General features: G+C 34.2%; 1 protein-coding gene across 9 annotated transcripts in view; it reads right to left on the reverse strand.

Annotated features, from left to right (window-relative positions):
- Positions 1-24,881, reverse strand: part of KTN1 (kinectin 1) — a 109,556-nt gene that overhangs the window by 26,010 nt on the left and 58,665 nt on the right. For 4 of the 9 annotated variants that reach the window (XM_086709688.1, XM_086709684.1, XM_086709683.1 and 1 more), the window contains exons 11-31: positions 22,870-23,036; positions 22,157-22,225; positions 20,680-20,717; positions 19,899-19,989; positions 19,487-19,555; positions 18,924-18,961; positions 18,695-18,776; positions 16,819-16,887; positions 11,764-11,798; positions 11,261-11,351; positions 10,503-10,571; positions 9,838-9,875; positions 9,054-9,144; positions 8,836-8,904; positions 7,511-7,548; positions 6,764-6,854; positions 6,618-6,686; positions 6,105-6,142; positions 3,602-3,692; positions 1,319-1,387; positions 6-43 (exon numbers count right to left, since the gene is read on the reverse strand). In XM_086709688.1, coding sequence (XP_086565814.1) covers positions 6-43; positions 1,319-1,387; positions 3,602-3,692; positions 6,105-6,142; positions 6,618-6,686; positions 6,764-6,854; positions 7,511-7,548; positions 8,836-8,904; positions 9,054-9,144; positions 9,838-9,875; positions 10,503-10,571; positions 11,261-11,351; positions 11,764-11,798; positions 16,819-16,887; positions 18,695-18,776; positions 18,924-18,961; positions 19,487-19,555; positions 19,899-19,989; positions 20,680-20,717; positions 22,157-22,225; positions 22,870-23,036 — 1,450 coding nt within the window. The remainder of the gene's footprint in view (positions 1-5; positions 44-1,318; positions 1,388-3,601; positions 3,693-6,104; positions 6,143-6,617; positions 6,687-6,763; positions 6,855-7,510; positions 7,549-8,835; positions 8,905-9,053; positions 9,145-9,837; positions 9,876-10,502; positions 10,572-11,260; positions 11,352-11,763; positions 11,799-16,818; positions 16,888-18,694; positions 18,777-18,923; positions 18,962-19,486; positions 19,556-19,898; positions 19,990-20,679; positions 20,718-22,156; positions 22,226-22,869; positions 23,037-24,881) is intronic. The other 5 variants (XM_086709689.1, XM_086709687.1, XM_086709685.1 and 2 more) reach the window with 2 other exon arrangements.

Below are 24,881 nucleotides of genomic sequence, written 5' to 3' on the forward strand. Positions count from 1 at the left end.
CTTACACTTTTAATAGTTCTTCATGTGGAGGAAAAGATGAGGCCTGTTAAAAGAGTTAAATATTATTTCAAAGTAAAGCTTTCTAGAAGACCACAAAAAATTAAACTCTTCTCAGATATAAATTAAGACAACAAAGGTAAAAATACTATATATTCTGTATGCCTGTCACCAAGTAATTTTAATAAAAATATGTATACATTTTAAAAATGTACTGAGTACTAAATCAAATCATTGTCACTACATACTTAAATTCTTTACTTAACAAGTATTTATCAACTTCCTAGCATGTGCAAAGCACTGAGTTAACACATTAAATTTTCCTACTATACAATTCATATTGACTATATTAAGCTTCCAAAAGCCCAAATAACATAAGTGAAGTTAAAAGAAAAACTAAGAAAAGTTAACTTGCATGTAACAGAAAGTTAATTTTACGTAACGTGCAAAAGTACACAACATACAGTATTTATATACCTTGAAGATTATAACCTTTCATACTAAACTACTATACTATAATCTCCTTGCTGAGAGGGACAAATTCTTTTGCCCTTCATAATACTTTCTAGTTTATATACATTCAGAAAATAATTGAAAGGATATATTGGTAACATCTTTAAAAAAAAACGTATTTCCATTTTATTTTTACCAAGAAGAATTACGCCTTGAAAAAGTATTTTATTTTTTTTAAATTTTTTTTTTTCAACGTTTATTTATTTTTGGGACAGAGAGAAACAGAGCATGAACGGGGGAGGAGCAGAGAGAGAGGGAGACACAGAATCGGAAACAGGCTCCAGGCTCTGAGCCATCAGCCCAGAGCCTGATGCGGGGCTCGAACTCACGGACCGCGAGATCGTGACCTGGCTGAAGTCGGACGCTTAACCGACTGCGCCACCCAGGCGCCACGAAAAAGTATTTTAAATAGTGGTAAACTATTACTGATAATATTACACATTTTCTAGTTTCTCTCCAATTACTCATATTTTTACTGAAGGGAAAGGGAAAATGGTATACACCTACATTTAACTATGATAGGATTTTAATGGGCTTGCTAAGAAAAGCATTCTGGAGGATCTGAAAACATACACACACACATATATAACAGAGCTGGAATATAGATAGTAACATTATTTGTGTATGCTTTATAAATTATATATTATTTTGGATATGACATAGCAAAATTTTTTAAAGAAATTTGATAAATAAACCAACATACTTTATTTTCAATAAAAAGGCATAATGGTAAGAATACTTATAGACAGTCTGAATTATGTAACTTTTCACCACATAAATGAAAGGCAAGCCACCTAACAGTACCTACCTGTTGGTAGTTCTGTTGCTTAAGCTGCTCGATTTCAGATTTGTACAATTTGTTTTCATCCTGTACTTCCTGTTTAAAAAAAAAATTTTAACATGAATACCTGTGCAGAGATTTTATTTTCCATATAAACTTTTGAAACATACCATACAAGCCAGGAAAATTCTAAAATAGTAATAATTTTTTTCAAGTGAGAATATTAAAAGTAATAAGCCCTATATTAAAACACAGTGTAAGATTAGAATAATTAAATTATTCAGTACCAATCTGGGAGTGGGCAGTCTCACTGGAAGAAAACAGGATCCAGAAACAGATCTAAATACCTATAAGAATTTAGTATGGGGTGACATTTCAGATCAGTAGGGCAAGTTCTAGTAACATTTTGGGCTGGCTATTTCTCTGCTGATAGGACTGTCCTGTACACTGTAGGAGGTTTAGCAGTATCCATGGCCTCCATTCACTATATGCAGTAGCAGCTCTCCACCGCTGTGACAACCAAAAAGTCTCTAGATATTGCTAAATGTCCCCTGGCGGGCAGAACCACTGCAGTAAAATAATAATGGATTATTTAATAATGTGGCTAGCATTTTTTTCAAGGTTGAAATGTTATTCTCATAACTTAAATATATTACATATACGTAAGACATCAAACAAAAAAGTAAATTATAAACATATCGAAACACATGAAAATATTTTTCATTCCAAGACTTAACACTCAGGAAATTACTTATATTTGAACACATAAAAGTTTTAAAATTCCAAAAAGGAGGAGAAATAACTATTAAATAAAAAGAAAAACTTAAAAAAACAAATCACTTCTCATATGACAAAAGGCTAATAATTTCCCTTATTATATAAAAAAATGTTATAAATTAATAAGAAAAAGTCAATCTAGAGGAAAAATGTAAGAAAAACTGAAGGCCAATTAATAGACAAATGAAGAGTACTTACCCCCTCTCTCACAATCAAATACAAATTAAAATAATCCCACTATCTTTCAAGCAGAGTATCAAATGTTTTCATCTCTGCCAATGTTGGGAGAAGATGAAAAGGAAATGGCCCTCTATTGGTGTAAACTTGTAAAAACCACTTTTGGAGGGCGACTTAGCATTATCTAACAAAATTAAAAATGAATCCACTTGGGAGAGAGAGAGAATTTAACCGAACCAACACTTGGAGCATGAAATGTGAGCAAGAGCAGTTGGGACAATGCAGCCATCTGCAATTTGCTATCATTTCAAATCAATGTTCTGTAAGTATGTTCAATATTAGCCACAAGATGAAGAGATACGGGTTTTCAATTTTATCTACCTCTTTCAAAAAGAAAAAAGAAACCGCATAAACCTTTGACCCCAAAATTCACTTCCTGGAATTTTAAATACAGGCAAAAGTATTAAAAATGTGTGTTTAAGGATATTCACTGTTGTAACAGGAAACACAACTCTAAATAATCCAGGCATCTGTAAATCAGGATTGGTTATATAAATGAGGACAGATGATACAAGAGAACACCATGAAGCCATTAAAAGTTGAAGCCAGAGGGGCACCTGGGTGGCTCAGTCGGTTAAGCGGCCAATTTCCACTCAGGTTATGACTTCACAGTTGGCAAGTTCCAGCCCCACTCTGGACTCTCTGCAGGCAGCATGGAGACAGCTTCGTATCCTCTGTACCCTCCTCTCTCTCCCCCTACCCAACTCGTACTCTCTCTCTCAAAAATAAACATTTAAAAGAAAGTTGAAGACAGAAACGTGCTTATGTGGAAAGATTTCAAAAACATTAATAATTGAGGGAGAAAAGCCAAATACAAATGTGTGCATGGTTAAACAGTGTGTTTAAAAAACAAGTACAGGGGCGCCTGGGTGGCTCAGTCGGTTAAGCGTCCGACTTCAGCTCAGGTCGTGATCTCACAGTCCGTGAGTTCGAGCCCCGCGTCGGGCTCTGTGCTGACAGCTCAGAGCCTGGAGCCTGTTTCAGATTCTGTGTCTCCCTCTCTCTGACCCTCCCCCATTCATGCTCTGTCTCCCTCTGTCTCAAAAATAAATAAAGGTTAAAAAATTTAAAAAAAAAAAATAATAATAAAAAAAAAACAAGTACACACCTACACACATATTTTATGCATGGGCACTTTCTCAAAAGATATACAAATAATTGATAGTTTTCTTAGGAATGAGACCCAGTATCTGCCTGGGAGGAAAGAGTCTCTATCCTATTTTTTGTGTAGTTAAAATTGTTTAAAACATGCAAAGACAAATCACACAATAATTAATTTTAATTAAATATATTCACCTGTAACAGCTTTGTTCTGCTAGAAAGATCACTCTCTCTCTCTTTTAGTACAGTTTCTATTCTCTTCATTTCATTTTCCTTTTCTTTCAACCTAGAATTTTTACAAAGATCTGATTCAGTTATACACATAAAAAAGGACAGACTTCTATATCATCTATAAAAAAAAAAAAAATGATAGCAGAAACAATGCCTAACAGCTCTTTCGCCCCATATTATACCAACTTATAAATTTGTTTTAAAAGATATTATTCCCAGAATCGCTCAACTCAAAGTACATCATAAAACTGCTAAACTTTATTTCATAGTTAACATTTCTTAAGTATGGCTTTATCTAGGAGAAAAATCTAAAATAAAAAACATAAAGCCATAATTAGTTGACCTGGGAATTTACAATATGCCCAAGCCTTTGTGAAGAGATGCTACGTATAATTTAATCTGGTTCTCCCTTAGCCAGTATAGGCATAAATCTTACTCTATCTAGCTCAAGTGAATCCCAATTGCCCTTGTCACCCTATTCAACAAACCTCTAGAGTAGCACTTAATGCTATTAAAATGGTCTGTTTATCTATTTCCTCAGGGCAGGAACCCATCTTGGCCATTTCAGTATTCCCAGTGCCAGAGGGCCTGTAACAGACTCTCAATTATTTGTTGAAATGAACGTTATTTTTGTCCCACCGTAATGTAGAAAGTAAAAATAATTTCAAGATGTTTATAAGTCTACATGAAAAATGACAAAAGAGCACACATGAAGAACAGGATTAAAAGTCAGGGCGGGGGGGGGGGCACCCCAGCAAAACTTAAATACATACTGCTAAGTGAAAGAAGCTATTCTGAAAGGCTACATTCTGTATGATTCCAACTATATGACATTCTGGAAAAGGCAAAATTATGGAGACAGTAATTATGGAGATCAGTGGTAGCCAAAGATTGGGGATGGAGGTTAGAGGAAGGAAGGGATGAACAGGTAGAGCCAGGAGATTTTTAGGAAAGTGAAACTATTTTGTATGATGCTGTAATGATAGATACATGTCATTATACATTCCTCAGAACCCACAGAATGTACAACACCCTAAGGGAAACTACAGACTTTAGTTAATAACAGTATGTCAACACTGGTTTACCAATTCTAACAAACATACCACACTACTGCAAGAATAAGTAACAGAAATTGAGTGGGGGTAGGGGGTATACAGGAACTCTGTACTTTCAGTTTTTTCTGTAAACCTAAAATTGCTCCCCCCCAACCAAATTCTATTAATTAAAAAAAGAAAAATATGATGCAGCAATAAATCTAAAAACACATTCTTTAATGACCTAAATACCTATTACAAATGGACCCCAAATGTGTCTCCAAGCTTTCTATTAGCAAATGAACAAAAGCACCTTAACAGTTACACAAGGCCTCCAAGATAAACAATTATGTTACACATATAAGAATTTTAGTGTCGGGGCGCCTGGGTGGCTCGGTCGGTTGAGTGTCCGACTTCGGTTCAGGTCATGATCTCACGGTCCGTGAGTTCGAGCCCCGCGTCGGGCTCTGTGCCGACAGCTCAGAGCCTGGAGCCTGTTTCAGATTCTGTGTCTCCCTCTCTCTCTGCCCCTCCCCTGTTCATGCTCTGTCTCTGTCTCAAAAATAAATAAACATTAAAAAAAAAAAATTTTTTTTTAAATAAAAAAAAAAAAGAATTTTAGTGTCAAGAGGAGACATCTCCTTTGTCTTCAAAAAGACAATGACCTAATATCCTCAATACCTTACTTTTAAAGACACATTTTCAAAGGGCCTCTTCTTAAATATCAATAAAGACTGACAGCATCACATCAAAGCAAAATCTGTTAATTTTATAGTGTGCCAAAAAGATGAAGTCCAGATATCTTTCTTACCACTGTAGACTGATTTAGCTTAAAAGAAGACTTTATAAGGTAAAAATTTTCTAGTATAAACATCTATAAAGACTGGTGATCAGATTTAATATTTTTAGTATTCAGCACAGCATAACTGATAGGACAACAGATAATATTCTCTTCAATAAGCAAGTTACTTTTCTAGAAAGATTCAATCATCTTCATCAAGGCTGTAACTAAGATTATCTTCTGGTTGATTCAGAGCTGTTATACTTTCAAATACAATGATTTCAATTTGAAATAAATTTAACCTGTCTTTAGAATAATTGCATACTTTGTTTAAAAAAAAAAAAAAGACTTTAAATAAAACCAGTCTATATTAGCAGAAAGAAGGTATCAGAAAATGGATTTGAAGGGCTTGGAAAGAATAAAGTCTCCAGGTATCTGAAAGCACTTAAAAGGCCTCTTTTTTATTATGCCAAACAGAGACTGCCCCCCCCCTTTTTTTTTTTTTTGCCTCTGGGCCATAATTCCTATTTTAACAAAAAATGATTTAAAAGAAACTCAATATGAGTTTTTTTCCAGAAAGCACTTGAATAAGTGCTTTCTGGAAAATTATGAGAAGTTCCTCTTTTAAAATGCTGGCTAAAATTATACTTACACCGTCTCAAGTTCTTCAAATCGTGATGCAGAACATGCCTAAGAAACAGATTCACATTTTTAATTCTAGCATTAAAAGATCAGGTACTACCAATACACAAACACACACACACACACACACACACACACACACACACTACACATACATACATAATCACTCACCAATAAAATAAAAATGTAATTAAATGTTAAAATTAGGCTGTTTATAAAACAGACAGAATGACCTTTAACTCAATTTTTAATATCCACCTCTTAAAGGATTACAGATTAATATAACAACTAAACACAGATACTGAAGTATGAGTGAAAAAGTAAGGATAGGTAATACTTTTAAACTTAGGTTGACAAATCAGGCAGAAAGACCTAACAAAGATAAAATTTAATTTATTCTATCAACAACAAAATTATGATAAACCAATTTTTATGACAAGGAAACTCAATTTATTTTCTAGTACAGTAAAAAAGAGATTTCTCATTTCTTATGTAATATGCTAGTAATCTGTTTATACTATACCTCTTTCAAGTTATGTTGTGCTATCTCCTGAACATGAGCTTTTAAAGATTCATTTTCTTCTTGAAGATCCTGAAAAAGAATTGGTATGAACTGAATTGACATTCAGGTATAAAAAAAAGTGTTTATTTTTGTTTTTGACTTCTCACCTGCAACCATTTCGCTCTATTGGCTATGTCTTTCTCCTTCTCTTCTAAAACAATCTTCATGGTATTCATCTGTTCCTCCTTTCCTTTTAATCTGACAATAAGTTAATAAGAAGCATCAGTGAAAATGTTATAGGACTATACAAACAAAAGTGGAGACTGTAAAAGATTTTAGGTTGTATTTACAGCCCAGGCTGATACAAAATAAACTAAAAAATAAATATTTTAAGTATACAGGCCAACGTGATTTTGCAGATAATAAGTTAAGAAGTATAGGACAATTAAAGAAAGAAATTCTATCTATCACTGCAGATCCAGATCTTGAATAAATTAGAGTAGCCCTGCTCTCATCCCGTATCATTCTGTTTAGGCCAATACCAGTGAATTTAGACAGCTTATCATCACTGGTCTGGCTATGAATTATATAGCCAGTTTCACAGTGGCTATTAAAATAGGCAAAAAGCAACATCTCAGTTTGAGGTCATATTCGGATTATAAATTATAAAAAATAAGACTTTCCACACTATCCCCATTCCCATCATAAAGTCTGTAAGTTAAATCCCAATGGAAAACTTAAGACCATGAGAGCTTTTTGAGATATTACTTCATATTCCTAAAAATATTACTTGAAATTAAAAAGAAGTTATGATTTTCATTATAATTGCATTTGATTTGTATTTGACTTGCATATACTTGTATTTAACTTGTGGAAAAGAGATATTAAAGGAAAATGAAAGAAATGGTACTTACAAGTTCTGAAGCTCCTGAATTTGAGAGGTGATAGACAACTGAAATACAAAGAAAAAACCTTTCAGAAAAAAAGCAGTTTATAATCCTTTCAATTTACCTTAAGCCTTAAGATAAGCTTTAAAAGGTGTACACTTTAAATTACAAAGATCCTAGCTGAGGGACAGCTGGGTGGCTCAGTCCATTAAGCATCCAACTCTTGATTTTGGCTCAGGTCATGATCTCCCGGTTTGTGCAATCAATCCCTGCCTCTGCACTGTCAGCACAGAGCCTACTTGGGATTCTCTCTTTCTCCTCCACCCTCTCTGCCCTTCCCCCCACTCATAGGTGCGCACACGCGCACACTTCTCTCTCTCTCTCACAATAAATAAACATTAAAAAAAAAATCCTAGCTGAATTATTCATGCCAAAATGAGATGTGTTTTGATTTTGCCTTCTCTGGTTTCCAATGACAGTAAGAGTAACAAAATAAAAATATGAACAGTAAGTCTGAATAATGTGTTAATTCTCAAGTTGTGAAAATTATAGAGTATTAACTGTACATATACCTCCCTACCGTATCAGAGCTCTTCAAGGACAACTACTCAACAGTACTCTACTTTGTCCTGCTTTTCTCATCATACACAGTAGTTCAATACTACATTTTATCCCTCACTCTCTTCACTGTCCTTTCAGATTTTGGCTTAGATGTCAGTTCCTCAAGAGACTTTCCTAATCTCTCAATCTATATTAGAGAACTGTGATATTTTCATCATACCCTGTTTTGTTCAACACATTATCTTCAATCACTAACATAGTGTTTTCACAAGTAGGAGGAACTCAGGAAATATCGTTGAATAATTGTTGGATGAATCATCTCACCCACACAATCTCACCATTTTTTCAATGAAGCTTTATCAGATTAAATTCACCCACACCCTATATGTCCGGTAATCCCAGCTACCTCTGAAATCCCCCAATGAAGTTTTACTTGGTTCTACAGGCAAAGGTTGAGCAATATTCTATAACAAAACATTTTGATCCATGCAATTTAAAAAAAAACAAAAAGGTTAAAAAGATTTACCAAACTGTTTTGTATTTAAGTTGGCAAACTAAAATGAAACATTAATACACAAAACTTCTAGAAAAGAATCTTTAAGAGTTAAAAAATACATTGATATCAAGAACATTTTCTCAAATCAGGCAAAAAATAAATAAAAAGCACATAACCCAAAATACTTACAGCACACTACTGAAAGTTTTTTTCTGAGTAACAAGAAAAAAACCAAATAGCTCATAAATACACATACACTAATAAATCTGTCATGCTATGGCTCTGGGATTTTTACCTGTTGAGCCTTTTCAAGCTGGATATTTCCTATTTCTTCTTTTAGAGCCTCTATTTCCTGTTTCAAATCCTTGACAATGACAAAACAGACAAGATTGGACAATGGAAACATAGAAATTGACATAAAATGCAATGTACAGACAAACACATGAAATTAAATGATATTCACTAAGTTGATAAACAAAAATACAAAACACACAATTTTCTCTTTCTCAATACCTGAATAGTTTTCTCCTTATTAGCAACTTTGAGAACTTCTGCTTCCAGAAGCTCTTCCACAGACTTGATCTTTCCATCCTTTTCATGGATCCTTAGATGAAGAAATGCAGTATTAAACTTTAATAGAAATATCAAGATCCACCAAGACATAACAGAACCAAATCATGAATAGTGCCATCCAAATCAACTCTTCCCATTTTAAGTAAGATAGCAATGTATCTTGCAGATAAGAAGGAAAAAAAAATACTTAAGTCTTTCTAAATGAGAATTAATCAGGATATACCAGATGGCTAAAGCCTATGCACACAAAGAGAAGCAGGTGACATGCTCTGAAAGTGCACAGAGGATGTTAAGAATACCCTGAAGAACACTAGGGACAATCAAGTTCTTCTCAACAATAATGGCTTCCAGAGTTCTGAAAGCAGTGGCAGAACTTCTACACAATAATGGCATCAAACTCATAGACACCTCAAGAGGGTACATGATCTCTCTATCCAGTATAACCTGTTCTTACTGTTCTTACTGCAAAAAGAGAAAATTAATAATTTGATGCCATAAGTTCAGAAAATAAATGGAATCGATTATAGAAATAGATGTTTTAGCAACGACACTACCCTAAGGAAGCACAGCTAAATTCTCTTAATCCACCAGCAAAAAATTCTAGAGTGGAAGGTTAAACTATTAACATACATCAACTGTCTCAATTGCACAATAAAACAAGATTCACGAGCACTAAGAAAATGGACCAAAAGAGAAAGACCAGTTTAAAAAGGTCATTACTTACACTTTCTTCAGTTCTTCAACTAGAGATGCAAAAGAAACCTGGAAATAGGAGGGCATCCTACTTAGTAATCTGCTCAAAATATAAATGAATTCAGAAACAGAAAAGTATATTATCCTTAAATTTTCCACTATACCAAAATCCAAATGAGAAAAGTAAACCCAGGAATTCTTTCTAGATTTTTTTAAAATGTCATAATAATGAAAATGAAAAGCACTCTGAAAGTAAGTAGCTTTAAGGGTATTTACAGTTAAGAAAAATCAATAGATAACAAGTTACAATTATTCAATTAATAATTCTAACCACATGAAAAGAACAAATAACTAGGAAACTGCCCAATTTCAGAGAGCTTCTTCTACTGCTACTTAGAGTCTTGCATTATACTTGTATACGCAAAACCTTTTATTGCCGTAGTAAGCAGCAATGACATCCTATCTAGAGTACTCTACCCAGTGTCTGGTGTACAAGTCAGCATTCAATGAAATGTAGCTTCTAGTACTGTTAATTAAGTCCCTAATCATTCAGATGAAAACTCTGACAATTCCACACTGGTAAAGGGAGGAATTAACAACAGATTTGCTCTATTTGAACAAAACAGGTTTGTCCATGGTTTCAAAGAGAACATTGTTTTAAAAGAGAACAGTTGTAAGATCTACTGAATACACTACCTGATCATTTTGCTTAGCCTTTAAGTCTTGAACTTCTTTCGTCAGAGATGAGTTTTCTGTTCTTATTGCCTTTTACAAAGACACATAAGCACAACACACTTTTACTTTCTAAAAAATTAGCTATCTTCAAAATACCCTACCTTCTCATTTTTCTTTAGCTGCTTCTTTCCATCTCTAGAAGGTCCAGAAATCTCCTTGTCACTCATGTCTATAATTCTCTAACTTCTAGAGATAGCCAAATGGATCTTTAATTCATTTATGTCCACAAGTATTTCTGCTTATGTTTCCACCACTTTAACAGCATGTTGTATACCACTTATCAAGTCATTTCTCCCCCTAAACTCAGATACATCTTTTTAACATTTCTTCCAGAAAAAAGGAGTCAAGTCAGTTAAGGCTAATGATAATCACAAAACACTACTGTAGACTCTCCTTTCCCTGGCTTCCAATACTACCTCATGAACTTATGAAGTCTGCTAGTTATCATTTGGTTATAATTTGGGCAAGGGTGGAAGAAAGGAAGCATATATAAACCATAAAAACAGTATCTATTTCATTAAGACAGTGAATGCTACAATCAACTACACATTTTGGTATTCCTAATAAAATGTTACATTTCATGAAAAAAGATATATTCATAAAATGTGGATAACTAATATGAAGTTTCAAAAGCTATGGGGAAAATATAAAATTATAGTAAATCTCCTTCACGTTCACTAACTACCCCATAAGAAAAACAAATCTATAAAATGCTTTACATTCAGTTCCTCCTCTTTTGTGGCCACCTGAATAAGTCCAGTTTCAAGTAATTCTTCCACTGTCTTCAACTTCTCATCTTTTTCTTGAATGCTAAATTACAAATTTAAAACATATGAATTAACTATTTTTCAAGGTAAATGCTATTACTGCTAAATATTTTACATCAATCAATTCCTGTGTCCATCATTTCTTATAAACTTAATTCTACAAAGGTTTGTGAGGATCTCTCTGATCATGGTCTAAGGGTACTTCTTCAACAATAAGTAAAACATGTTCAAGTAATACATGCTTACATGCTAGCCTAAACAAAATCACCACCACACATAATGCCACAAACCTAACGTAAGCCCAAATCAAATCACTCAACAGCATATCACCCTCTTCCATTATGAAGTACAAAGAGCATTTTAACAACCTAGATTAATATAGTTAGTAATTCTGTTACCCCAAATTTGGTAGAAATGAGTCATTAAAATATAAAAAGAAAATTTTAAACTCTCACCATTTTTCCATTTGTTCCACAACATCTTTATTAGGCTAAAATAAAAATCACCAAAAAAAGAAAAAAGTTTAATTTTACCAAGTTTGATGAGGTAAAACTAGTTCAGAAACAGAATTCTATGAAAATTATTTAGTTTTAATTAGATCCAAAATTTAGGAAGGCAATCCACACTTGAAGACTGCTGATAATTAAAGAACTATTTAATTCAGAAAACACAAGACAGTAGAGAAGCAATTACAAAAAAGACACAGAAAAAAGACAGGCATAATATGGGCTAGCAAAATGAATTAGTACCCTATAATTTTTTAATTACTATAAAAGAAAACCTTAAGAATAAGAAGAGAACTTGCTTCTTCTATATCAATTCAATTCTTCAAATATAAAAAACCCAAAGCTCTAAAGCCTTGAAGGCCAGGAAAGAGACTTTGTTCTTTCTTCTTATAATTGACTTTTTTGACTTTTTAAAAACTATGATACAACATATATATGAGCAAGTGCAAAAATCCTGTGTACAAATCAATGAACTTTTAATATGTAAATATTATGTGATTCCACTTAAAACATACAGAATGTTTTAAAACAGATTGTAAACTGCGGAAGCAACCCATGAACGTATTTTCCTTGTAAAGCATTAAAACATGAAAGTTAACTGCTACTTTTAACCACTTTCCTTCTAGCATCTCCCCAGAAACACAGAAGTCCCCACTGCTATAATTTGTGTCCAGAAGACGGGCTTTCTTCCCCCTTGGCATTTCCAAACCTTCAGGCAATTAAGCAGCCTACCAAAACAGGCTTGGGGTCTTTTTCCTTGAACATTTTTTCTGCCCATCCCAGTTCCCGCTGGTACTCTTTGAATTTTGCTAGTTTCTTACCTTTCCCCCAATGTTATTGTAACCATTTTTCACAAATACTATTAATTTTTCCATTGCTAAATCCAAGTCCTAAGACTCTACTTCTTACGTATTTCTAAAAGTAGTCCCCTTTGCTTCAATGCCTGAGGTTAGGCCCTCAGTTTCACTCATCTCAAATATCAAAATACCATACAATCCTTCTCTCTGCCTATAGTCTGTAAGGATTATTTTGTGAGGGGTACAGGAAGAACATCCCAATGGGAAAAACTTTCCTATCATTAGAAAAGAAACAGGAGCTGTCAAAAGTATATTAAGTCAGGTTTATAAACGATGAAAATAAATCATATAATAAGTTTATAAATCTATCAAGATGGGTTTTTTTGTCCATTTTTATTTTTGATGAATGCCATCTGACAAAAAGATTTAACAAAAAATTTGTAACTATGCATGATGATGAATGTTAACTATTAACGAGACTTATTGTTGTGATCATTTCACATTCTATACACATGTAAGTCATTATGTTGTACACCTGAAACTAATTTGCTATATGTCAATTATATCTCAAAAAAAAAAAAAAAAAAAACTTTTAACACTATTATCTGCACCTTAATCATTTATTGTATTATATCTTTAGTCCTACATACTTCTCCCCCACACAAATTCAAACACTTCATTGTTACCAGAGTGATCTAAAATGTTAGACAAAACATTTATTCATCCTTGTAATACCCTTCAGAGGTTTACCATAAACAGGCTAGATCAAGTTCATGGTCCTTAAACAGCATACAAAGTCCTTCATAATTGGGTCTTAGCCAATCTTTCTCTACTTACACCTCAAACTTTACACTTCCACAACATGCCAGTATACTGTGAATACACCAGTCTGGCATACATTCCCATGATTTTTAACACTGTATCCCCTTAGCTTGAACTTCCTGTCAGGGGTTGGGCAATTTTTTTCAATATCGGGTTTAGTTGTTCCTACTCTGTGGTGCCTCTTCACCCTCACTCTCCTCCAGATAGAATTTATTATCTCTTCCTCTAAACCTGTACCACAGTTCAAGAATTTTATTCATCATACTTTTCTGTATGACACCTCTATCTCCACACTAAGCCACATTCTTGAGAACAGGAACCAAGTCTCATTCATGTCTGTAGCTTCAGCATGTAGGACAATATCCAACAGACTCCATTCATAAATATGTAATGAAATCAATTTCCTTTAACAAGGTTACAGTGTAACAAATACTCTTGGTCAACAGCTCATCAAATAATTCTAAAAAACTGACCAGTTTAGCATCTATCCAACCTTTTTCCTTTATACATAATTGGCCTAATCTAATCCAATTCTGTTCTCCCTAGATGTTCTCCAAAACTACAATTTACACAATAATAAATCCCTCTACAATAATATACAACCAGGCAACAGGACAAAAAGAAAAATTTCCTACTCCTTATAGTTTTTACTTAATAATTCTGATCACTGAATCTTCAAAATCTACCAAAATAAGAATGAAAACCCTGCTCTTTTGTTAAAAAGAGCTTAAAAAGAAAAAAAAGAAAGAAAAAAGAAAAGATACTTCAGAACCCTGCCTCCCCAGAAGTTTATTTTATTCTGAATAAATGAGATCTTAGTAACTGATTTATTTGTATCATCATCCACAGGCCTGCATCCAAATGGAGCCTTCCCTTCTTTAGTGTATGAACAGGTTACCTTACCTGGTATTTGTTGTCTTTCTGCTTCCTACACCTGAAGAAACAACAACTAGGCACCATTACTGGTTCCTGTTTCAATAAGCTCAATCTTTTTCTCCCAGATAAAAATCCAAAGAGCAAAAGGACTGAACTTTTTTTTTATGTAACTAGACTGTTCATCTCTCAACTGTCACTTGGAATTCTGACTGCTGGGTAGGAAGGGGTTAAAAAAAAAGGTGGAAATGAAAGAAATTAAGATTACACTAATTTTCCTCTCTCCTTTCACTAGCAATAGCAATAAAAATGAACAGAGAAAAAGCCAAAGATGGTTCTATGGTCTGCCAAGTTGAGAGAAGTTACAACCACAACCAAAACATACCCATCCTAGTCATACGCTTTCTAAACTATTTTTAAAAGACAGAGCTTTAAGAACAAGAAAAATTCTAAGAATTACCAAAGAGAAAATCTTAAATTAGTACCAGTTTTCCCTATCAAATTCTTTTAAATACATTTTTTTAATTTAGATATAAAATTTTGTTCCTTGGATTAAATTGGACTATTCTTCATTCAAGCAAAATCTATCACATGTTAAAGGTTGTCATTTTAACAGAATATCTAAAAGTACACAGAAACCTTAGCAGTAGGTGGAAGGCTGACTCAGTTAAGGTAGAAATTAGAGGATTTTCTTTTTTAATATTAACTTTCACACACATGATGGGGGATTTTACGTAAGATATTAGAATGGCAATTCTTAAGTCCTCATACAATCTTTAAGGAAAAAGAAAAATTTGAGGCTAGTGATTTTGTTCTTACCTAATCAGGGAGAATACATTTTTAGTACAGAACTAAAATATTAAAAGATTTTAAAGTTAAAAGATTTGTAAAGATTCAGGTTTTTGGCTTAAATGTAAGTGAAAGTAACCAACACCTTTAATACTGGAATTCCAGGGCAGATTCATCTGTTTCTAGACATTTGTTTTACCTTCTATGAAGTTAATTTTAGAAAGTATTTAAAAGCTTATATATTGAAATAGGTGACTCAGAATCTCTGATAACCAACCCAAAATTTACATTCTGCTTTTCTGGGTAAGAATTAACACAACCAAAAATTATCAATTTTCACCTAATCCTAGCCATTAATGTTGCATCTCACACATAGTATTTTATGTTGCTACTAAAATTTTAGATGCTGCCAGCTAAACTATAACCAGAATCTATGAGGGAGGAAAAGTCTCAGATTTGATGAAATAGATCTCTTATAAACTATGCCACCACAAGGGAAATGAGAATAAGATTTAAGAATAAACCTTAAATATTACTTTAGCATTACGGTGGCATGAAGTCATGTCCCTGCACTGTACTAAATATCATCAGTTTAGCATTATCTCCTCTACTGCCTTTTGTTTGCAAGGATAAAGCATATACAAAGTAGTAAAGATTATGCAAGGCACTTACTATCATATTCAAGAAGGGGAGGAAAAAAAAGTAGATTATTTCTTGAAAAGTAAAGAGATGTGAATGAAATACTTCCACAGTATTTGGCACAGCTTAGTAGCTAAACCAATTTAATATCCGCATAATGTAAATTTTAAAATAAAAAAGAGAGCATGCATCTGTGAAAGGAAGTGCTATCGTTTGCACTTATGTGCTATCATAACTTCAGCTTCTAATACAGGTTCCCAAATTTAACACTGTTAGAGCAACATTCAAAGTTTCTATTTTAATGTGTCATCTAATATCAAGAGTTTCTAGAATATTTTTAACACTGGAATTTGGAGAGTTATGTATAAGAAAAGTCTGAAGGCAACTAACTCTTAGGAAAAGCCATACAATGGACATTGCCTGGGACTCTAGTTTATGGAGCCATGCTTACTCAGACCACTATATAATTTCGATGGCTTGCTAGAAATACAGAAAAAAGTATGATGACAGTAGAGGGTAGAGAGGAGATGAAAAAATAAATATCCAAAGGGAGAGGAATTAAGGTTTAAGATACCTGTTAAAGGCCAAGTACCAGGCTAAACGCTATACATAAACTTCCCCATTTAAATCTAACATATTCATGATGTAAATAACATCTCAATGTGAAAGACCTGAAATGAAAGGTCTCAGAAGGGTTAAGCAATTTGATCAACATAATTGCTTTTAAGTGCTGATAGCAAGTGTTAAGCCTACTTACTCTCTTTTTAAGAAGCCACTGTTGCCTTAGAGAAAAAGGTGAGGCTCCAAAAATGTAAGGACTTTTATCCTGAGAGCCAACTGTATCAAAAGGACTTAAATGCTTTTTATGTATCCTATTTAGCATTAGCTTCCTCTCAGGGAAGAAAAACTCTATTTCCCTTAATTTAGGCACCTGATAAGCACAAGATGAATAGAAATGCAATGAAAAGACTTACCTATCCCTTAAGTAAAACTCCTCAAAAAGAATGCATTGGTTAATATTTAAGAAGAACCAGATCTTGTTAATATTAGGATAGTTCTACCCTGTGATTCACAAAAGCCTTACCTGTTCAGAAACAAGAGTCTGTAGCTTCTGGACTTCTAACTGTAATGCTTTGTTTTGGTCATTTAGAATCTGAAAGAAAGAATCTCAGAGTTTACTGTTTTATTAAGAAAAGGTAACCAAGCAATCATCTGAATGGGTTAAAAAAAAAAAAACAACCCATATTATTCAAGTACTCATAAAGTGACAGGTGAATTATATACAAACGTAAGAATACAAATCTCATGTGGTTTCATTTTCCAGTTTCAATATATATTTCCAAAACACAGAAACACAGTAGTAATATATAAAGTACATGTACAATTGATGAGGGAAACAAAGGTAAGAGAAATGCAGCTTAAATTAAATTTCCTTACAACTTGCAGCCCACTGATAAACTCCTGAAACATGCAGAGTGTGACCTTCCTCAAGAAACTCATTGCTGCCTTGGTGCCTTCCTTAATGTTTATGTTTCATTAAAAACTAAAAGTAACCTTATCTTAACAGCAGCTAGTCCCTTCAAGATCCTGAAAGCCTTGCTTCAAAATTCCTTAGAAACTTACTTCCCCCACTCCCTCCACAAACTTAAAAGTATATAGTCACACCTCACAATCCCAGTGCAGTTCTTTCTGCCCCCGGGTCACGTCCCCACGCTTTAGTAAAATCACCTTTTGCACCAAACGTCTCAAGAATTATCTTAGGCGTGTACTCATGAACACCACTTTAAATTTCATCACAATGAAAATCAAAATCATCAGTTTCTACTGAGCCCCCAATTCAGTCACGTGCTTTATCTGAAAACAGTATTAACACTGTGCTTAGAATTATTTCATGTGTATTTCAAAGAATTCAGTTTGTGCCACTGGATTCTGGGAAATCCTGCCTTGATAAGGGAGTATATATGGGATTCTTATAAAATAAATGCAAAAAGGGGCGCCTGGGTGGCTCAATCGGTTAGGTGTCCAACTTGGGCTGAGGTCATGATGTCACAGTCCATGGGTTGGAACTCCACATCGGGCTCGGTGCTGAAGGCTCAGAGCCTGGAGCCTGCTTCGGATTCTGCATCTCCCTCTCTCTCTCTGCCCCTCCCCCACTCATGCTGTCTCTCGCTCTCAAAACTAAATAAACATAAAAAAAATCTAAAAAAATAAAATAAATGAAAAAAGAAGAAGAATGCAAATCTCATGCACATGAAGAGATGCAACCTGGTGATAAGAATGCTTTACAATCCTCAAGCTGAGCAGCCATGACCAGAAACTAGCACAATGGAGGCAGTTAAAACCATCACAAACTAAAAACTGCAAACACTGAGGCAAAACGAGTTTCAAACATCTATTATAAGAACAGATAAGATAGTCTATGGGGCACCTGGGTGGCTCAGGTCATGATCTCGCCCTTCCTGAGTTCGAGCCCTGCGTCAGGCTCTGTGCTGACAGCTCACAGCCTGGAGCCTGCTTCAGATTCTGTGTCTCCCTCTCTCTCACTACCCCTCCCCCCGTTTGTGCTCTCTCTCAAAAAAAAATAAACATTAAAAAACAAACAAAAAAAGGAACAGATAAGATAGTCTAGACAAGAAGTACATGATAAAATGCACTGGTTGTAAAAGCCCCCAAATAAACTATAGTCACACTGCATCAGACTGATTTCATATAAAAACTAGTATTTCTAGGGGACACCTAGGTGGCTCAGTGGGTTGATTTTGGCTCAGCGATGCAGAGCACAGAGCCTGCCTTGGATTCTCTTTCTCTCTCCAGCCCTCTGCCCCTCCCCCCGCTCATGCTCACTAGCATGCTCTCTTAAATAAAAAAAATAAAAAAAAAAACCCTAGTATTCCTAGATTCACTTCAACTGAAATCGTATAAGGTCGTTCTAAGCTCAGTTGACAAGCTTAATCACACACCTTAAATTCTTCCATTTTGTTTGAAATTTCACATTGCAGCTGTTCTTCAAGCAATCTTATTTGATCATCCTTAACATGAATACTACGAGAAAGAAAATCAATTGAAATACTTCATACATTCATGAAGTTTACACAAATTACATGCACAACTATCAGTTATGAGTAGCAGTAATTTCTACAATTGAACATAAATGTAGGATGGCTCCATATACAGCAATACTTCAATCACCTTTTCTGCATCTTCTCCAGTTCACGTGCAGCAGCAGCCTGTGTTTGAAATGAGATGAGAACTGCATTATTTCTCAGGAAACACTCAAAACTATTTGTTCACTTAGTTTTATATACTGAAAAGCTACATTTTCATATATCTGGGAGTAAATAAAAGTTAAAGCAATATCCTACAGATTTCTGTAATACTTTTTGCTGTCGCAATATTCTATACTTCTCACTGATCAAATTTTACCCTAATAAAGGTATAGTTTTTTGATTCAACGGCAGAAGGCTAAAACAAATCAGCACATTAAGAATGTTGTAATGGATTCCTTGGAGACCCTAAAAGTGGTCAACTCATTCGATCGAACATTAGTTTCAACATGAAAACAGCAATATCTAGGTGGGTTGTGAGAGTCATGGTCAAATAGAAGAGGCTTTCAACAATAAACATTAGGTGAACACAAGTAACCATTATATTTACTATGTATATGAAATTAGGACTTGCAATACCAATGCAAGTAAGTATAGACTAAGTGAAATTCTGAGGTGAATGTTCAACAGCAATGAAGATTTACCTACCTGTTCATTTGCCAGCGCCTGTAACTTTTGCACTTCAGCTTTTAATAAGAAATTCATATTTTGTGTATCCTACAAGAAGGAAAAATATTAAAAAATATTTAATATAATTAACCCTAAAGTTTGTAAAGCATCTCTTCTACCTAAGCAAAGGTCTCAAATTACAATTTCTTAAAACAGAAAGAGAAACCATATCCTGTTACGTAGCATGTTTCCCAAATTACCGTGAATTATAGCATATGAGAAAAGTCTTCTCAACTTTTCTTAGAAGGCTAAAGAGGATCTTGTAGAAAAGACATAGACACTTTTAAAATGAATGCAGGGTATTTTCCATTCTTGATAGACATTCATACTGATTACCATCACAAATTCAATGCCTATAAAATACTGTTGCCATTTGTAAGAATTACTGTACCTTAAGTTCTTCCTCTTTACTTGTTAAATGATCATGTTCATTTGCTAAAGAATCTTCAGTCTGTTTTATCTGCTTATCCTTTTCAGCAATCCTTTAACAGGAAATACATTTGTACATTCAATAAACGTTTACAAGTCAAGTCACAGCTCAAGGGATTAAAAGCCTTAAATGTTGTCATGCTTATTTAAATCATTTCTCATGTAGCCATACCCTCCATTTCTATAGCTCCTTCCAGTTTAGTAATAACTATCATATGTATTACTACAACTCCCTAAAATACATACCCCTATTTTAAAACTTGAGGTGAAAAGAAGTAATTTGTTTAAGCTTACAAACCTGGCAAGGCCAAAGCCAGATTTCAGGTCTTCTGAACTCGAGCAATTCATGTCTAAGCAAATTAAACAATACACTAAAAACAGAACCTTGTTTTGGGTATACCACCATATAGTTAAGATACAGAGTGGGTACAACTACTTATTAGACACAAAAGTAATTTACTTCCATTAATCTCAAATCACAATTCTCTCTTACATAACGGCAAAAAGTCCAAATAAAAGAAAGGTTCCTCAACTCTTTTACAATAAGGACATAAAACACAAAATGTGCAATGTTTAGGAACTCAACTCACTGATGGAGGGAGGAGAGCAAAGTCGCTCCAAATCTAGTTGGGAGTATTTTCGGAACAAGTTAGAACATAAAGTAAATCCTAAGTGTTGATAAAACAGGTATCAGTTAGTGGTAACTAAGTAATTATAAGAGAAGTGTAGAAAGGCAGGCTTACACTTTATGTAATTCTTCTGCCAGAACTGAAGCAGAGGTCTAAGAAAGAAGAACAGTGTCAACATAAAAGCATTTAAAAGAAAGTTTAAAAGTTGTACAATAATCAAATAGAGCTTCAAAAATTAAAAGAAATTAATGTACATCAAGTTGTTAGAGGAGTATCTGGCCCATCATGAATGTTCAATAAATAGTAGCCATTATTCTGAAAGCAACTTTGATCACTAACAAACAGTATTAAGGAATTAGATAGCACAGAACAGTTCAAATAAAACAAACTGCCAGGCCTGGGAACTGTATAACTGACAAGTAACAAATACATAGGAAAAATATCCAGAAAGGCCATTTTTCATCTTATCTTAGTAACTATTTCCAATAATGAAATGATACAGTTCATGATTAAGGTAACAACCAAGTCATTTGGTAATACACATGTTCATCTTCACTTTTCAAAAACATACTGGTAGCAGTCTCTAAATATTTAATTCCTGATAAATTTTCTAGAGCTACCTCTCAGCTAATAACAAGATTTCAATCCACTCTGAGTTGACAATTTATATATACATGTATATTTCATATATATAGACACCCTTTCCTATAGTAATAATTCTTACCCAATTCATTTTAGATGATAGTTTCTACAAAGAAAGCAAGTAGAAAAAAACAAAAATGTCCCAAAAGTTTGGGAGTTTGACTTTGCATAAACCTTAAAAACAAATTGTTAACATTAAAGCTGCTTTTTAACACAGAAAAGTGACTTCTATTCTAAGCTAATACTTTCTCTACAATTTTTTGAATTTTAAAGTTGAGGAATTGAAACCAAAATTCACAGTACGTATATAGTAAGTACTGAGAAATAAGTACTTAGAAGCTTTTTTTCTTTTTCTTAATGTTGTATTATAGAGATATATGCTTTAGAATATATCTATGTGGCACAGCAATGTTGCCAAAGAGTAACAGGTCTAACAACACAACTTGCAAAACTCTGGAAGGTATTCCCACTTACTAAACAGAAGTATAAGTTTTAAAGTGAATTTTTGCATATATAACCTGAGATTAATATATATTATATTAACATACTGCTACCCTCTGAGGGTATATAAAGTTTTCCCTTATGGCTAGTTAATATTCAGCAAGCATTTTTAACACATAAACCACTATTCTTAACACCATTTGGCCAATTTCTTCTGTTTTGTGTCAAGATTATCAACATTTTTTCCTCCTATGGTAAAAACTCTCCATTAGTTGGATTTGGATTTCTTTCTTGGTGTTTTCCCATAGCACTATACATAATTATCAGAGTGCTGAGCAATCAGGATCATCACTGTTGACTGACTAGTCTCCCAACTACTAATCCTGTGCTTGGCACTCAACAGGCATTCAGATGACTATTTAAGTGGCTAGGAAGCTATCAGTAAGGAAACAAACAAAAAGCAGCAGCTGTTAGTAATGATAAACAACATTTAAAAAAGCACGATTACCTGGGCTGCTATCTGGGAATGGAATTGTTGAATTTGAGCTTTCAAAGCCTCGTTCTGCTCCAAAATATCCTTTCATAAATAGCAACCAAAAAGGAGAGAGGAGAAAAGTGTGCTGTTAACAAATACACCAACATATATGAACAAAATAAGGTATAAACTTCTGCTTATCTTTAAAAAGGCATTCTTAGATTCCAAAAGGCATAATTTAAACAACAATCACTAGGCATATATTTTGAGAGTTGATTTATAAGGTAGAAATTAATAATAAGTTGTGCTGTTCGTAATCTAACACAAAGAATTTAAAACTGTGCTTAAAGAGGACATCTTTAAGCACACAAACACACCATATCGTGACAACTGCTTAAAGATTAAGCTATAATTACTCATCAGCACTCCAGAATTAGGATAAAGTAGACCAACTTTTCTCTTCTACAGAGACACATCCAGCCACTGCCCACCTTTATTTTTTAAAAAGAGGGAAAACTAGGGGCACCTGGGTAGCTCAGTCAGTTGAGCATCTGGGGTTTGGTTCAGGTCATGATCTCACAGTTTGTGAGTTCAAGCCCCATATCTGGCTTGTTGCTCTCAGCATAGAGCCTGCTTCAGATCTTCTGTCTTCCCTTCTCTCTCCCGTACTTGTGCTCTCTCTCAAAAATAAACATTTAAAAAAATTAAAAAATTAAATAAAATAAAAGCAAGGGAAAATCAGATACCTGAACTTGCATCTGTAAAGATTCTTCTTTGGTCACCCTTTTTTGCTCCGATTCCATTAACTGCATTAGTCTTTGCTCCAACTGTTGTTTTGATACCAAGGTATCTGTAAGCTTACTATGAAGACTCTGTACTTCATTTTCTTTGGCCACAAATTTACTCTGTAAATCTGTAACAGAACATTGCATTTTACAAAGGTCTCTTCCTTTGCTTGGTACTACTACTCATCTTTAGTGCAGGCATTATCTCCTCTAGAGAACACACCTTGAATCTTTCCTCTTCTTCCCCTCCTGCACATGGCTCCCCTGAGCAGCCTTGGTTTACCTAATCACAGAACCTGCCACTCTGTACTAACTCTTCTCCTCACCCAGGAAGTGAGCTTTTTGAGATCAGAGATTGCCTTTTTTCTATGCCCAGAGCAGTGTCCAAGGCTTACGCATAGTACATACTCAATAAATGTGTTAACCGAATGGTACGTGAATGTTTAAAACTGTTGTATCATTTCTTGAAAGCATTCATTTCCCCCAAAGACACTTAGGAAGTTATCTAGCATATTTCTTATAAATTCCCCATACTCTCCTACCTGGAAAACAGAGAAAGATGCTGATGGTTAACAAATGCGCTGGTATAAAGTAAAACTTGTCTGCCTACTTCTCTTCTTAGCAATGACCCCAAAACAACAAAGAAAATAAGCAACAAGCACAAACTATCTTTGATGCAATCAGAGTATGAATGTAACTCCAAATCACAGAAATTAAGATAAAATGGAGAGATGATCACTAACTTGGAAAGGGAAAGTGTTCCAGAAATCTGGAAAGGCTCAGGAAACGGAGAGACCAGGTATCATGAGAGCTGCCTTTGGCCCCATAACATAAACAAGTTCACCACCACTACCATCAAGGAAGGGAGGCATATAGAGAGAAAAAGAGTGTGTGTGTGTGTGCGTGTGCACATATCACATTTTAAGAAAATCTATTAATGCCCTAACAAGACACTAGTAACAGAATGAAACACAACTCAAAAAAGAACTCTTGATAACTAAACATATAATGGTCATATCCAGGATTAGAACTAGAAAGAGCACAGTATTTCTTTACCAGCAATAGTAAAAGTTAGAACACTGAATGCCTTCACATTTCTGTGGGGGAAAATTATTTATAACCTAGAACTCTACATCCAAACTACCAATCAAGCATGAAGGTAGAAAGAATAAAAACATTTTCAGATATGCAAAGCCTCAACAAATGTACTTAAAGGCATACTCTTATGCTACTAAAAGATATGCTATTAAACGAGAGAGGAAAGCAAGAAAGATGGCGGTGACAGAGTATTCAAACAATAGGCAGTCTCAGGAAGACAGTCATGGAGCCAACCTAGAAAACAACAAGTACTGGAACGGGAAGATAGAGGACTCCAGAGGGATATCCCCCAAAAAACTGAAAAGATTCTCCAGTACTTCATATGTTGTGAAGGTGGAAGAGGGAAGATGGTAAGAGGAGTATAACCACAGGTAAAATTTTAAATAAGAAAATGAGGATCAAACAAGTTAAAAACATAAAGCAATAATAAGCTCTAGGAAATTAATATTGTTTATGAGAAGAATTGCAGTTTTAATGTTTATCTTGGCTCAGGATTGAGTCACAAAGTCCTAATGATGCAAACAGTGAATGCTGATATAATCAAAAAGAATGCATAGCCATTACTGGTAGAATGTTGGGAAGGTGGGAGGAATGGTGTGGGAGTGTTAAGTCCTCATTTCCTGTAATACAAAGTCAACAGATGCCTATCAAGAGGTAACAGTGTAAGTACAAATAATATGCTTATTTAGAAATATGACAGAAAATACTAAAGGCAAAAGTGACAGAAAATACTAAAAGCAAAAGTGACTGCTTCTAGTCAGAGTGAAGCTTTACTGTTTACAGTGACATACATAGTTTATAGAGAGATACATAGTTTACAGCTACAATTCTTATCAAAATTCATGTGTGCTTCACTGACGAAATGTAATTGTAAA

This window comes from Puma concolor, chromosome B3 (genome assembly GCF_028749965.1).
Source record: "Puma concolor isolate L17-30 chromosome B3, mPumCon1.1.hap2, whole genome shotgun sequence".
Classification (NCBI taxonomy): Eukaryota; Metazoa; Chordata; class Mammalia; order Carnivora; family Felidae; genus Puma; species Puma concolor.